The sequence below is a fragment of the Polyodon spathula genome, chromosome 32 (assembly GCF_017654505.1).
Source record: "Polyodon spathula isolate WHYD16114869_AA chromosome 32, ASM1765450v1, whole genome shotgun sequence".
Taxonomy (NCBI): domain Eukaryota; kingdom Metazoa; phylum Chordata; class Actinopteri; order Acipenseriformes; family Polyodontidae; genus Polyodon; species Polyodon spathula.
The window spans coordinates 6,202,502-6,218,589 of record NC_054565.1 but is presented as its reverse complement, the minus strand read 5'-3'; the positions used below and the strand labels follow the sequence as shown (position 1 = coordinate 6,218,589).

General features: G+C 39.6%; 1 protein-coding gene across 1 annotated transcript; it reads left to right on the top strand.

Annotated features, from left to right (window-relative positions):
- The first annotated feature begins 6,105 nt into the window (after nt 1-6,105).
- LOC121303338 (regulating synaptic membrane exocytosis protein 3-like) lies at nt 6,106-15,870 on the top strand. Its single transcript, XM_041233937.1, has 2 exons — nt 6,106-6,293; nt 15,097-15,870. Exon 2 carries the CDS (start codon nt 15,117-15,119, stop codon nt 15,408-15,410), a length of 294 nt encoding a protein of 97 aa, XP_041089871.1. The 5' UTR covers nt 6,106-6,293; nt 15,097-15,116; the 3' UTR covers nt 15,411-15,870.
- The last annotated feature ends 218 nt before the right edge of the window (nt 15,871-16,088 follow it).

The window sequence follows — 16,088 nt, the reverse complement described above, 5'->3', positions numbered from 1 at the left end:
ATAATTGATAGAAATTGGCGCGCCTGTATTTAATGCCCGCTGAGTTACTCACTTATCCTTTCTATTAAACAACCAGCTCTCTTTGCTTTCAGCCACGGAGCAAAAAATGAATCATGCGAAGACTGGGAGTGCAGTTTACCTCACCGCGCTCTGCAAGATTGTGTAACAAATTCAGCAGGACCCTGACAGCCCCCATTATCGGAATCACACGAGCCTGCAGACTGTAATTACTGTGCTGCCTGTCTGCCTGCCTGTGTGTGTTATCAAACAGAACGTATCAATTAAACCTGAGCCCAGACAGACAGACAGACAGAGATTTTAACACTCACCAAGATGCTGTGATAGCTTAGCCAGCTTTCATGGAATCAGCGCACACTGCAGTGTGGTTCTAGGTAACCTTTCCTTGCTAATCCATTGAGTTTTTATTGTTATTCCTGTCTATTTCAGTATTGTGAGTGTGACCTTTCTTACTTGCATTGACTTGACTTGAATTGACTGGGAATGTTCCCCTCAGGTATCAATATTCAACATTTTCCTCTGCAATCGCCATCTTCCCAAACCAGTTACCAGTCGTTACTGACCACACAATGACTAATATCAAACCTTTTTAATCCAAAGTGTAATTTACCTAAATAAATAGATCTGTAATGTTGCATCTGTAACTGGTTATTTTTGAGTAAGATTTATATATATATATATATATATATATATATATATATATATATATATATATATATATATATATACACACACACACACACACACACACACATACAGTGTATATATGTATGTATGTATGTGTGTGTGTGTGTGTGCTTGTGTATTCAGTTCGTTTTATCTACAAAGTGCACATGTTTGCAAAGCCTCTGTTCTTTCTCCTGCTGCGAGGGCAGAACATGTTGCATTGAGATGAGGGCTGAGGAGAGTGGATATACTACAAGGGTGTCGAGGTTACAATCTGTACGTGTTGTATTGTAAGTGCTGAATAGAAAGAGAACAGCGTTTTGTGAATAGGCATTTTTGTTTTATTTTTAAAATGATACAGTATAGTCAGTAGCGGCTACTGATTTTAATTCCTCTCTTCAATCTGTCTTTGTTTCCTCTATTGTCCTATTAGCAGTGTGCAGAGAGCTCCATGCAGAATGTTCCCTCGTAGTTTCTTTTGTATTGTAACCATGCCGCTGCCTGCTGCATGGCAGCCAGTACCCCCTCCCAGGTGAGCTGGCTCGAGACTCCATGTGCTCTGTGTGTTCTTGGAAATAGGGGTTATTGAAAGCAGTGGATGAGCCAAGTGCTTGTTGTGTCCTGTACTCAGTGCTGAACATCAAGTTCTCTCACATGGACTCACGAGCAACAGAGAACGCAAGGTGGAAGCTGTTACTCTCAGGAGATGATTAGTGATCTCTTTGACAACAAGGCAAAAAAGCATTGCCCATAACACATGTTCATATAACAACACACAGCCTGCATATGACATACAGGACATATCCATAGATTTGTGAATAGGTGCTGGTTCTGCTTACAAAAATAAAGATGTCAGTAACACACACCCCCAATCACGGCTCTAAATTCAAAGCCTGAGCTTTCACTATGCTGAAAAAGATGATGATTGTAACATATATCAACAGCATGTGCAGAAGAGTATAGAATAAGAATCACCACTTTGTATAACAGCGATCATTCAGAGATGTGCAACAATGTAAGCGTGGCATACAGACGGCTGGATAAACAGACAGTCAGACACCCCCCTGTATGCCCAGAATCTGACACTCTCAATAACTTCAACTAAATGATATTAATACTAAGTTTCGAGACAATTGCTAAGCTGTTTTCCAGATACAGTATAGTGGTCTGTAATTGTTTTGCTGCAGTTGGGTGCATTTGATGACAAGGTGGGGCTGGCACTGGAGTAAGTGATTGACACTTCTTGTCATTCCTGGTGCAGACAGTTTGATATTAAATTGTGCTGAACGTTATTTGAATTTTAAATGGGCTCGTAATTATAGAGCCATTGCACCTGGTTGTCGCTGCTCTAAATGGCTCAGAATATTTCAAAGAAAGATAATGAGCTTTAATTACATGCAACAAATATGATATAATACCACGTCTACTACCGGCACATTACAAACCCGATGTGCTAATGCTGGTGCATATTTACTGATCACAGCTATCTGTTCTTTGAGCTTTGAAAGCCAGATTTATCACTTCTGGTACAGTTAATCCCATTTGAAATTGAACCACCTCAAGGAGCTTCAAAACTCATAACACATGCAGGTGTCATAAAGGAGGTTATATAAATACAGGGAATGGCAGGTTTAGAGACTCAGTTTTAGGGCAACAGAACCACTCCGCTTGACAGCGAACACCATGAAATAGCAAATGTGAAAAATGCAAATGAAATTATATATGAAGCTTCGAACTAACTTTGAGGGCTTGGGTAGGGATCGGTTGACGGCAAGTTTGCAAGACAAAAATGAAACGCAGCAGAAGGTTAATTTAAACGTTGTTTTGATCAGTCACGAAGCTGGATCCATTGTGCTTATCTACAACAGAACACATTCGGGACAGAGCCTCGCACTCCATAAGTGGGTCTTTAGGTGGCAGCCTGCAGTGCTACAGTGAATATCATGGCCTATTGAAATCTCTTGAAGTGTTCTTCGGCTCTTTGAAAGATACTGTGAACACCACCCACCTCCTGAGCTCCTTCTTACCATATGAAAAAGATACATTTCAAACACTGCTGTACTGTCCCATTAAGACTTGTGCTGGAAATACAATCGACACAGATTGACAGTGATCATGCTGTCTTGCTTGGAGGCCATGGTGCTGTTTGCCCGTTTGTCACTGCTTCCTGATCCCAGAATGTTTATCTCTGCTGGCCCTTCCTGTCCCAAGGCACACACATAGTTTGATCTTATGATTTTGCACTTTGTTTTTCTTTAACTGCACAGGCTAGCTGGTTCGTTTCACAGACATATCGTGTTATCTGTCTCGGTTTGAGTTAACTTAAAAAAGCCTGGGGACAGACTGGAGATTCACTGTTTCCATGACCTGATCAGTCAACTGCAGTGTATCCAACAGAGCAGAGGCACTGCACTCTGAGTGTCGCTCCTGGCAAGAAGTCAAACGTCTTCCTCTGCAGATTCCAAGCTTCTTACTCTCTAATGTGTGAAAATGTCACACCTTGCAGTCTTGTTGTCTGTACCAATGTATTGTCTGGAGGGCAGTGACTGCAGCCTCACTCCAACAAGAGCATAGCTCAGTTATGAGCGGCAGCAAAATCAACTACATCGAAAACCAGCAGTAAACGCCCCACCCCCACCCCCGTCCCCGTCCCTCCCGAGTATTAAATCTGGGGTATTATGATATATTGCCTTTAGTGAGAAATTAGGGCTCTTTAAGGACGGCTTTAGGAGAGAGATGGAGAGCACAGATGGAATAGTGATCGATAAACAATTAAAATCAGAACTGTTTTTCTGGAAGCACCGGCGTTAGAAATTGCCACTGTAAATCTGACGGGTATTGATTTTGGCCATGGCATATCTTGTAAACCTTACAAACTATGTGACGGGTTATTGCATTGTGATAACTTATTGTATAGAACAAAAAGCTGCATGGCTTTATTTGCACAGTCAGGATGTATCCATCATGGTAAGTGATTTCAATAGAAACGACTGGTTTTTCTACTATCTCCAAACAGTTATGACTGCTTCTGTAGGAGCCAAGTAGGCAATATCCTCGCTGGTGTCATCCTCGGTCCTACTGCTCCATAGCCAGAATGAAGCACTCCCAAGGGGTTTCTGCTTGTGAGTTTGTAACATTAACATGATTCTCTGCTTTCAAAATATATTCCATATGTTCTTGTCGAAGGCTTGTTCTTGTCAAATCCCATTTACCAAAGCCTAGGACCCCATGCTGGACTCCAGTTTGATTTCTTCTGCCTGGGGGGGCTGCCCTGATGACAAAGCCCAGCACTGCAGAAACCATGGCGTTGAGAGTCTGCACTCCAAACTATCCCCCTCGCCCTGCAGTTATAAAACAATTACAGCGCATGAACTTATTAAATTATATTTTCCACCCACGCAAACCTGTTTTTCTTTTCTTCTAACAGCTGAGAGACATTAATTCATTGAATTTCTCTGCAACATGGTGACCCCTCCCCGTCCTTTTGCAAGGCGAATGCAAATGTGCATAATTCAATTTGCATGGATTCGCACATTGAAATAAAAAGGCAGAAAGAGTAGCTCTGCTCCTACATTGCTGCTCAGCTGCCCGCTCTCCTGATCTGTACCCATGATACCTAGCACTCTTACTATGAAGGGTGTTTTTTTGGGGGTCCTTATTCAGAATGTGGAGCCTTATTCGCCAATGGTATTTGTCTGCCTGACACACTAAATGGTGAACACTATAACTGCCTTAACCCTTCACCTAACCTCCTGTAGACCATTTTTGGAACTGCATATATATATATATATATATATATATATATATATATATATATATATATATATATATATATATATATATATATATATATATAAAACCTGATGAAGTCCATGACAATGAGATCCATTAGTATATGTGTGTGTGTGTGTGTGTGTGTGTGTGTGTGTGCTAATTATCTTGATCTTGTTCTTCTCCTTGAGGTAATTAACCCATGACTGGATTGTGCGCTTTGATTATATGTCCTAAAGCCCATCAGTTTCTCTTTTGTTTATGGCCTCAACACTGTGGGGGGCTGATTCCAGGCTTCTAACTGCGCAGCACAGGCTGCTTTGAATTTAAACAGGGATTTCAATACAGTATAATCCTGATTAACACCGTGGTGGTTCTTTCAGCCTTGAGAGCAGCTGGGATTCTAGATGCAGAAAATCCAATACTAAAAAAAAAGGAAAGAATTACTGAATCATCCCAGAGACAGGAACGAACACACAGACCGGAGTCACCGAGGCAGCTAGAGAACAGCACAGAGGATTCAGACATATGGGAAAGAGATGCGGTTCAGGAGGTGATATCAATTAATGCCAGTCGCTTATGATAGATTCAAAATATATCTCAGAGACACATACTGGGGGGTCTGTTTTAATGATCTAAACCAAGAGGTGTCCAGTCACGATCCTGGAGGGCCAGTCCACTCCGGGTTTAACAGGTTAAACTATATAATTAGCTACTTCAGGGTCTGGATAGAGGGGTAATTGGTTCAATGAATCAATTTAGAACAGGGTTGGAACAAAGAACTGGAGTGGAATAACCCTTCAGACTGTGATTGGCAACCCTTGCAATAGTGCAAACAAATTATTATAATAATTACCAGTCTCTCTCTCTCTCTCTCTCTCTCTCTCTCTCTCTCTCTCTATATATATATATATATATATCCTATACCCATGCTGAAGCTATGGTGTTCTTCCACTTCTGTTGCATTATTAAATGTACTTCCACCACTATGACTGGGGAAAAATACATGTACAAATACAAAATAACAGAATTGTAAACAGTAGCTACAGTATAATTACATGCACAGACACTTACTCTACCCGTGTATCCTAAAAATGCAAAACACACATACACGCTCGCACGCACGCAGGCACGCACACAGGCACGCACACACACACACGCAATCGTATATAGAATAGAAGCATCTTCCAGCTGAGCCCCTATACCAACCTTCTATCACAGCCAGACAGACTTCATGTCTCGCTTGGTTACTTATTTTCAAGCGATACATTTAATTTTAAATCTGTTCACATAGGTGAAGGAACATATATGCACTGTTAAATTGATATAAACATGTATGGTGTACAACAAGCCCTTTTTTAAAATTATTATATGTAAACATATGTACACATAAATTGTGTATGTTTTTAAACATTACATGTTTTATTGTATATCGATTTTGTTCTCTAAAAAAAAAAAAAGTCCTGAAATCAAAAAAAATCACTGTCACATTTCAAAATGTCCTGTAAACACGTTGTATTGTTATTATTATTATTATTATGATGATGATGATGATGATGATGATGAAAGTTGCGTCCGCTTTCAGGGTCTTCTGTAATGATAAGTGGGTCAGGTGTGTAACCATGGAGACGTACTGGAGCGGAGGTAGGCGCTGCCAGATTCACACAGTCACACTCCCTGTCTCTGCCATGCACAAGGCGACTCGCTCTTGGATTTAACCAGGATCTTTTTCTTTTGCACCCTCCCCGATTAAAAAGGATGGTATTTTCCGTAAAGATAACAAATATAACATTATTGTAACCACATTTCCCACTTTGCCATAACTGCATTTGCTACCGGTAAGTCTCACTTAACAAAAAAATTGAAAAAATTATCGTGTTCTTTCTTATGCTAGTAAAATAGGTGCATGTATTATTATATTTATTAGCAAAAACAAAACAATTGCAATGTCTGTTGGCTAGTGTTATCACCGTTGCGCGTTTTGCTTTATTTGTGGTGTAGTACCGTATGCACATTGATATTCTGCAGCAGGAATGGTTGATTGGTATTCCTGCCAGAGCGCTGTTGTTGTGTGCTGGGCTAAAAGATGCCGTTTTTGTGCTTTTTTTTTCAATACATGACTGCAGAACTAATTGGAAATAAGTATCACGTTATGATGGTATAATTAAAACCTGTTGTCACGGGCTGTGGCATTTTGCGCAACTGTTGCGCTGTGCGGTTTGTAAGCAGGTGCCAGCAATAGGTTGGATATACACCGTGCAGGTGTGAAAAGCAGACCCCCTGCTTTCCGAACACGGCACCCTAATAATCACAAACGCTTTGGAGTTATTTTAGTTATTTACTTCTTTATTTATTTATTTATTTTCCTGACTCAATAAATAAATACCGTGGTAACAATGCAGACCCTGGCAATGTGCCCAATTTACCAGAATCTCGTCGCGCATATATATATATATAGAGAGAGAGAGAGAGAGAGAGAGAGAGAGAGAGAGAGAGAGAGAGAGAGAGAGAGTTTTGGCACATTTGTAGACGTAGCAAGTGCTGTATTTTCATTTTCACAGCTATTTTTTTATTTCAATGCAAACTGATCCTAATTCCACCTGTCAAATATAAATGCAGATAGAATTCATCGTGCCGCGTTTACTGTCAATATGCGTATTTAGATTGCTGAACATATTCTACTCGTGTATTCAAATATTTCTGCAAATAGCTGATACATTATTAATACACGTATCCTATATTGGGCTTTTTTTTTATAACCTCTACAGGTATTTGACATTCAAAAAATATAATTAAATATGATTTGTTGATCATTAAGAATAGGTCAGCTGGATAGATTTCAGGGGAAAAAAAGCATGTTGAAAAGTGTAAATGACAGTGGACTAAATATATACATCATAGTTCTGTTATAATAGTGTAATAGCAGATAAGAAGGAGCTGCTTTTAGGGTTAGGTGGAGAAATTGAAATGCACACTGTGTCTGGAGTGTGTACAAAATTAACACACCTCTTTCTGTTTCTTTATATTTTTCTCTTTGGGTAAATATTTTCAACAGATTCTGGGCTGTTTTTAATCTAAATAGTGTGTGTGTGTGTGTATGTGTATATATATATATATATATATTAAATGCCCACCATTTTATTTCATGACAAACTGAGGATAGACAGTGCTGTTTTAAAAACCCTGCAGATGTGTTTGTTTTGTAAATGCACAAGTTTCAGTGCCGCAAGTAGCTGACACAGCCCTGCAAACAGAAACCAAACTGAGCAAGGGACTCCTTATTTAGCCCTATATTCAAGTTTTAAAGGGATGCACAGCTGCTTGATCATCAAGTATATAGCTGTTGAAAAATTGCCTAACCACACAACCCCTATCCCTAACCTTACCCCAGCCACCGCTGTGCAGCATTACCTTGTTTGGAAATGGCTGTGATACCCGACATAGATAAATTAATACTTACCAGAAGCAAATGTTTATTTAGTGTGACATGATCTCGATAGCGATGTTGTACACACATTCCCCACGCTCAGTCTTATTAGTAACAGTGTCCCATAATCGTTTCTATTATGCGTCTTTATCTGTGGTAACTGTTTTCTGCATTCTGCCATTTCTTTATGCCTTCTGCGCATCCCTCAGTGGTAGATTTAGCTGTAGCGACTCAACCCAGGTTATCTTAGCTCAGCTTCACAGGTTAATACAAGTGATTTTTAAGTGGCTTCAGTATTTAAATACATTTTTAAAAAGAGGTGTCCTTCGTAAGTTATGAACAGCCCGTGCGTGTTTGTGTAAGGACAGAACACAAGAAACATTCATGAAAGTTATATATAGAGTGGCTTCCAGTACACAAGGCAGTCTGTTCAATGAGATTCTGCAGCTTAATCAACCTGATCTTTAAATGTTGCCCCCTAAAGTGCAAAACGTGAGGTTTGCTCACTGGCAGAATAATTGACAGTGTCTAAGCGCATCAAAGGCAGCAAATATAGATCGATTTTAGAAAATGTAACGTATTTGATTTCTATATTGTTTTGATTGATTTAAAAATCTCGGAATAGAGTTAGTTATATGCCAGTTTGCAGGGCCCACGACTGATTGCACACTTCCTTTGAATATGTAAAGATATTGATGCACGACAGAGCTTTGTGATTGCGTGTTCCTGGCCATGCCCGGTGATGGGGTGAAGACAGACCTACTTGAGAAATCAGGCTTAGTAAATCAATCACAGTACAAACCTCTGTGGAGGATAGAAGTTACTCTTGTGAAAGCAAAATCAGTTCAGAAAAATATGGAAGCGAACCAGGAACACTGTGGTCTGCGTCAAAAAAAAAATCAAACACACTGGACTGTGTTTGTTTGGAAAGTAACCGTTTCTGGAAGGATTTCAAAGAACAGTTTAGATAATTGCATTGGAAACCAAGATGTTTAACAAACCGTATGCGAGTCACTTGGAGTAGTTGTGTCTGCATGTAGAATGTTTTATAGAGATCTATCTTAATGATTTAGCCTTTAGTCCCTGCCTTGTATCTGTTGAGCAATGGTCTGTCTTATACATTTTATATCTGCAGTGCTTTCCAGTGCACACAAATCACAGGTCTCGCAGACTTTCAGATTCCCTGTGGTATTGCGATTCTGTGCACATCAAACTGAAATGCACGTTTTAAAATGGAGTAGTTTATTTGAGACCTCTGCTGTTAGTGGCTCTCCGGCACCCGGATTGGAAAGCCCTGATCTCTTTGGGTTTTAAACGGTGTCGTCGTTGCTAAGACCCTCACTCGATTAGTTGAATGCAGACCCCTTTGTTTTCTGGCACAGGCAGTAGGCGAGCACTCTTATTTATCAGCGATATGGAACATGGCAGGAGTCAGCACCTCTCCTTGTTCAATCTATCAGGCCTCCGGTATCCCAGTTCCAAACAGCAGTGTGCTGTTGAACTGTACATATTTAGAAAGGGGCTTCATTCAACCTCTTCCACAGTGATTACACTGAATTGCTGTTTCCCTGCCAGTGTGGGAGGTTTATTTTTAGCAATTTAGCATTTTAACAAGCAGGCCTTTGCTCATCGGTGATGTTAAAAAAAAAAAGCTTTTGCTGGGAAAAGAGGGAAAGAAAGAAAGAAAGAAAGAAAGAAAGAAAGAAAGAAAGAAAGAAAGAAAGAAAGAAAGAAAGAAAGAAAGAAAGAAATGAATGTGTAAAATTGTTGGTAGTAATAATTACAAATGTATTTTTTGTGCCTTGACAAGACATCCTCGTCACCTGTTTGTTTTATTTATTGGTTGTGTTTTTTTCAGAATGTTGTCTTACATGTGTGCATCATAATTGTGACACAGTTTGGCTCTGCCATTCACTAGCACGGTTTAGCTTTGTTGATATAGTGCACGTATATAATCGTACAGAGTGATTAGTAGGGAGATTGTATATACTGTATAATTCACATGGGCTTGGGTCTTTCAGCTGCTGGATTCAATCCAGTTCCGTTTGCTCCAAACTGCTGTGTGACAGGTTGTGCCTTGTTAGGTACAGCTGACCCCCCGTGGTCTGACAAGGCAATACAATATAAACGCTATTAACCGCCAGATTACACTCTTTGCACAGCGGTTAAACTGCTTGTTTGAGAATGGTGAAGGTGTCGGTTTTCAGCAGGGATGTTAAATTCACAAAGGCAGAATTGTCCACAGTAACCATAGCAAGAGTACAGCTCCATTTGGTCACTGTGTCTAAAGCGATTCCCTTCTTCATTCGCGTTCGTTTTTCCGATACCTCGCGTGATTTCTATGCTGTGTGCTTCTCACCGACTCTGCTCCACAGAGCTAGGGTATTAAAGCACTGCTGGAATAGGCTGCCTTTCCTGCAAAGCTGGAGGACGGACACGCCTGGATGGATGGCACTGAGCTTCCTGCCCTCAGCTGGGTTCTGGAAGTCTGGAAGTCATCACTGCCGGAGCTGATATTAGTGAATTTGAATGGATGCCCCCTTGCACAGCAGGGCTTGGTTGAGGCTGACATGTTCATGGCTATCTGCTCATCCCCCACATTCTCTATCCTCGAGGATGATATGCACCCATTGCTTTACGGAAGAGGTTACCATTTATTAAGCGAGAGGCTGTTCACAAATAATCAATGGCAATGCGTTTGCATGTTTAATAATCAATCGCAATGCGTTTGCATGTTTAATAATCAATCGCAATGCGTTTGCATGTTTAATAATCAATGGCAATGCGTTTGCATGTTTAATAATCAATGGCAATGCGTTTGCATGTTTAATAATCAATTGCAATGCGTTTGCATGTTTAATAATCAATTGCAATGCGTTTGCATGTTTAATAATCAATGGCAATGCGTTTGCATGTTTAATAATCAATGGCAATGCAATGCGTTTGCATGTTTAATAATCAATCGCAATGCGTTTGCATGTTTAATAATCAATGGCAATGCGTTTGCATGTTTAATAATCAATCGCAATGCGTTTGCATGTTTAATAATCAATCGCAATGCGTTTGCATGTTTAATAATCAATCGCAATGCGTTTGCTTGTTTAACCTGGTTGTTTCAGACTGTCGGTTTTATGTGCATTATTTCAGGAGGGGAAATTTATCTCATTTTCATTGCCTTCCCAGGGGGCAGGATGTAAGAAGTAATCATTTAATTAAATACACCATTTGCCACTTTACAAATCACATGCATTTGCAGTGACAATCACTTTTAATTGATTTTCTAAAAAGCAACCCTTTTAATATGTGCTTATTACTGGTAAATGATAACATGTTATTTGGATAGTCTGTTGCATTTTGACAATCAGATAAAGTATGCATGATTGTTTTTAATCCCCTTAGCATCATGCTGGCCGTAATTGTCATGTTGTGATGAGCCAGTTGCTCAGCATATTTGTGTTTTATTAATGGTGTTCTTCATCTTTGTGTTCAGCTGAATAATGGAAAATATTAGAATTCATTATGTCAAAAATGTTAACAGCAGTAATTCAGTGGCACTGTAACAGGAATAAAAAAAAAAAAAAAACAACCAAGTCAAAATATTTGCATTTGTAGCCGTGCTTTTACTAGAGCAGTCTTACCTGAAGCATTTTCTGGGGCTGAGTAATTCTATCGATGCTAATATGAATAAGCTGCAAATATCTAATTCTATATTGGAAGCTTGTTTGAAACGGTGACCATTGTTCAGTTTCCTTCTGTAACCCGGAGCATCAAACCCTATTAGAATAAAGCTGTCTCTAATTCAAATATAACTGTGTACCGTATGAACTCATTTCCCAATATATTCATATGAATTAAGCATCATTTTTAATTAATGATCATTAATTACTAATTAATGTTAGTGGTAGGTTTAAATATGAATCATGTTTACTTAATTTATATTTAATACAAAATCATATGTTATACACAATTAAATTTGAATTACAGACTTACAAAGCGTTACCAAATAGTGAAATGGTAAAATGCTTTTTTTTTTTGTTTGTTTTTATTCCACGGTCTACCGAGATGGAGCCCTAGCTTTCTGCAGCTTGCAATAAAAGACAAGAGGTTTTAGTTCTTTTGCCTCTGTGCTCTCTCATTCTTTTCTGTGAGTGGTTGTCCTGTTGTGGTAAATTGATCTCCCGTTCATCTCTGCGGGGGGGGGGCCGCACTTTCTATTACAGACTGTTTGTAAATGTATTTAATAATACCTCTCTCAGTCAGAGAGGCGAGCTCCACCTAAAGAGACGGCTGCTGCTTCACTGTGTTAAGCTCACGTGTATGTGTATAAACATATATATATATATATATGTGTGTGTGTGTGTGTGTGTGTGTGTGTGTGTGTGTGTGTGTGTGTGTGTGTATATGGGGGCGGTACTAGATTTACTTTCTGATTTGAATATTTATAAGAACATGTTGCTTGGCTCCCTGTATAATACTGTATTTATAACAGTGTGCTTTTACTTGATTTCCATTTGTGCCCGCTGCTCCAGCTGCTTCTCTTTGCTGAATTTTAAAACAGTAACTTGGGTAAAACCTTATCGATGCGATCCACGATTGATTATTTTAACCTTTATTCGTAGTTCACACGTTAAATCCTGTGATTAGCCTGCCTGTCCTTCCCCATACTGTTTCAGCTTCAAAGAGATTTTTTTTTTGGAGTGATGGACACACACCCCCCCTCCACCAAAAAGAACATCGTCGACCATTCTAAACGTTAACCATGACAGTATTGTAGACAGCGTTTCTGATGGTTAACCCTTGGTTGACGGTTGAAGTTTTAGCTTCTTAGGTCTGTCTCTTTTTTTATCGTGCTTGTTTACCTTTTTAGCCGTCTGCTTGCCTGCCTGTTTGAATCAATCTTTCTAAATACCCACAGGTGTGAAGTGTGAAGGTTAGCTCTTTTCATATGTCTTCAAAGGCATGCCATGCTGAGACCCCCTATGGACAGAGAGTAGAAAGCTGTCACTGACCTTCTGATGTACCAGGAGCGCTGGGACGCTAGCATTTAGAGAAGCTGTTTTATTTAGTGTGCGCCCCTCCCCTCCACCACCTTTAAAAGAAGAACGATCTAGAGTTGTACATTATACAAGCTCCTAACCTTACTAGAGGCTAGTAGAACTACTGGTACTGCGATGTAGCAACTCTACTAAGGATGCATGCAGTTGCAAGGCTTTAAAATCATTCTCTTTGCTTATCAGACTACAGGGCATGAACGGCCGGGTAATAACATTGTAATAACCATGTATTTACTGACAGCCCATGCTATTACATTGTAACTACCGTCTTATTACACATATTGTGTTGGTTGATGTTATTATATAGACATGCCGTGGCTAAGGCCATTTTCATGACATTACATAGATATTCCATAAGTGAGACGGAAGAGGAGGAACCATTGGTAGTTACCCAGTCATTACCATGTTATTACATGGTTACATATCTAATTACCTCATTAGAAGAATATATGTCATGCAAGTTCTTTATGATTCTTAATAGTCATGTTTGTGACAGTCATTTAAAGCTGAGAAAGAGTGCCACATATTTAAATCGGAAAATGACTTTCATTGAGTCCCTCTTCCCCTATGGGAGAGAGAACAGTCTTGTGACTGAGAGAGCTGTGCAAGGTGTTTCAAAAACGTATTTGAGAGGGTATAAAAAATGCAGTGGAGAGGGTACGTGCTTCTATTAAAAGGATCGTAGCTCAGCCCTGGTATAAAAATGCAGTGGAGAGGGTACCTGCTGGAGAGCCCTGGTATAAAAATGCAGTGGAGAGAGTACCTGCTTCTATTAAAAGTAGCTCTGCTTCTATTAAAAGGATCGTAGCTCAGCCCTGGTATAAAAATGCAGTGGAGAGGGTACCTGCTTCTATTAAAAGGATCGTAGCTCAGCCCTGGTATAAAAATGCAGTGGAGAGGGTACCTGCTTCTATTAAAAGGATCGTAGCTCAGCCCTGGTATAAAAATGCAGTTGAGAAATTAATTACCACAATGTGATCGGGGTAGATTCATTATTAATATATCAATTAGAACTCTTTAGAAACTGCAGTGCTAATGAGCGCTTTTCATTTTGGAAGCTGCCTGGTCCTGCATGTTGCATCATGTTGCTGGTTTGGAAGCATGCTGGTGCTGACCTTTCCCCATGGTACTGCAATAGATTAGCAATGTGTATGGGTTCATACATGTCACTATTTGCCCTGTGCTTACTGTAAGCTTGCATTGCTGTTAGCTATGTTGCAGCTAGCTGTTCAATGTACTGAATGATACAAAGTTTGACACGCTGCACAATCTCAACAATTTACAAGAGCCCTCCAATCTAAAGAGATCTTGGAGGGAGTAGATAATCATATGCAGAAAGAAACCTTCCACAAAGCATTAGATCTAAGAGATGCATCGCTTCTAAACATCCAAGGGTAATTATGTAATTATGAATTCATATATTTCAAGATCCTTTTAATCCACATTAGAGAGACTGGTATTTTGTAATATCTGAGGAATAATATTACAATAATAATGATTAATACCTGATGTAATCTAAATCTAAACAAGGATCTGTAAAATATTCAGCTAACATTGAATGACCCAGATTTGAAATAAATAAAATTGCGATATCTCGTGCTCTCATCACTAAACTTTAAGGACAGTTTTAAAGAATAATCTTTAAGAACTGAGCATTTAATGAAATTCTCTTAGGTTCAAAACCTGTATAAATTTTTAACCCTCTCTGAAAACAGTCCTTATCAAAACATTACAGAAAACAGTCCATAAAGTGAATGGGTCTCATAGTTCAGTAATTCTAGATAATAAAATTCTTGCAGATTATATGTTAGTGTAACTAACCCTAACTATATGCTGTACATGTTGATATTACAAACGGAGAGTCATCTTGTGCTGTACACACCTTTGTAGAATTTGTATACAAGCAACAGTTTACTGGATTATAATCACCTGCAATCCCGTAAGGTCTGTAGGGGTCTATGATAGAAAGCTTGGAGCCTCTTAGTGACTTCGAAAAAGTACTGAATAATAAAACTATGATAACTGTGCACAATTATTTAATGCCAGAAAGAAAGAAAGAAAGAAAGAAAGAAAGAAAGAAAGAAAGAAAGAAAGAAAGAAAGAAAGAAAGAAAGTGCAATCCCCCGCTCCTAACCCTATCCTGCTTCTCTGTCCTGGCAGGTCCCTCTTCGCAGTCCCAGATGTTTAACGGGGAGATGAGGAGCAGCGCGGCGCTGTCCGCAGCGGAGGCGCGCAGTGTCATGCGCAGCTCCAGTATCAGCGGGGAGATGTACAGCATGGAGAAGAGCAGCGGGGGCCCGCCCGACGTGGCTGGCATCTCCACCAATAAGAAGAGGCGCTCCAGCCTGGGCGCCAAGATGGTAGCCATCGTGGGGCTGTCCCAGTGGAGCAAGAGCACTCTGCAGCTCAACCAGGCCGGTAAGGATTGTTGTGTACAAGAGCTGCAGCTGGGAATCACCTGGTTTACCTGCTGAAGAGGGGGTGAAACAACAAGAGCTGGTTACAGAGACCCTGGTTAGCACAATGAAAACTTCTTCTTGGTCTTCATCATACCTTAATGACAAGTATTATGACGTTGTTTTGTACGAGATGCTGTCTATATTTGCATTATAAATTATTAGCAGTGTTACTGTAAGTGTTTGAATACACGTCTCTGTATGATGAAGCAAATATGATTTAACAACGAGCAGCAGTAACATGAGTTCATTGAGCATATCAAGCAGTGCATTATAAAAATGATTCATTTTCTAATAAAACACTGTAAAGACTGAATAAAACAGCAAATAGCAACCCAATAGAAACTCTATGAACAGTTAACTGCTAGCAGACTCCACGGAAATGCATTCAGGACCATGGACAGCGACAGTGCTGTGAAGTCTTAAAGAAACGAGGGCTTATAAAACGCAGCAAACCAGCAGCCTTACAAGGCAGCATTATCACCCTATGCAACTCTGCCTGTGCTATTTATAGTCAGTGGTTCTGCGTTTATGACCATAAAACCTTTTGTTTTCCTGAATAAATCATTTTGTTGTTGTTGAATTTTCCTTTCCATACGGAGATAATATCAGTAATGGACTGTAATGTAATATACTTTGATGTGCTTGCACCATGGCACACCACAACGCAGGTTCATAAGCTTTAGTAATTTAAAC

Bases quoted from the DNA above. Each gene is read 5' to 3' on its own strand.
- LOC121303338 (XM_041233937.1), top strand. From the start codon at position 15,117: ATGTTTAACGGGGAGATGAGGAGCAGCGCGGCGCTGTCCGCAGCGGAG.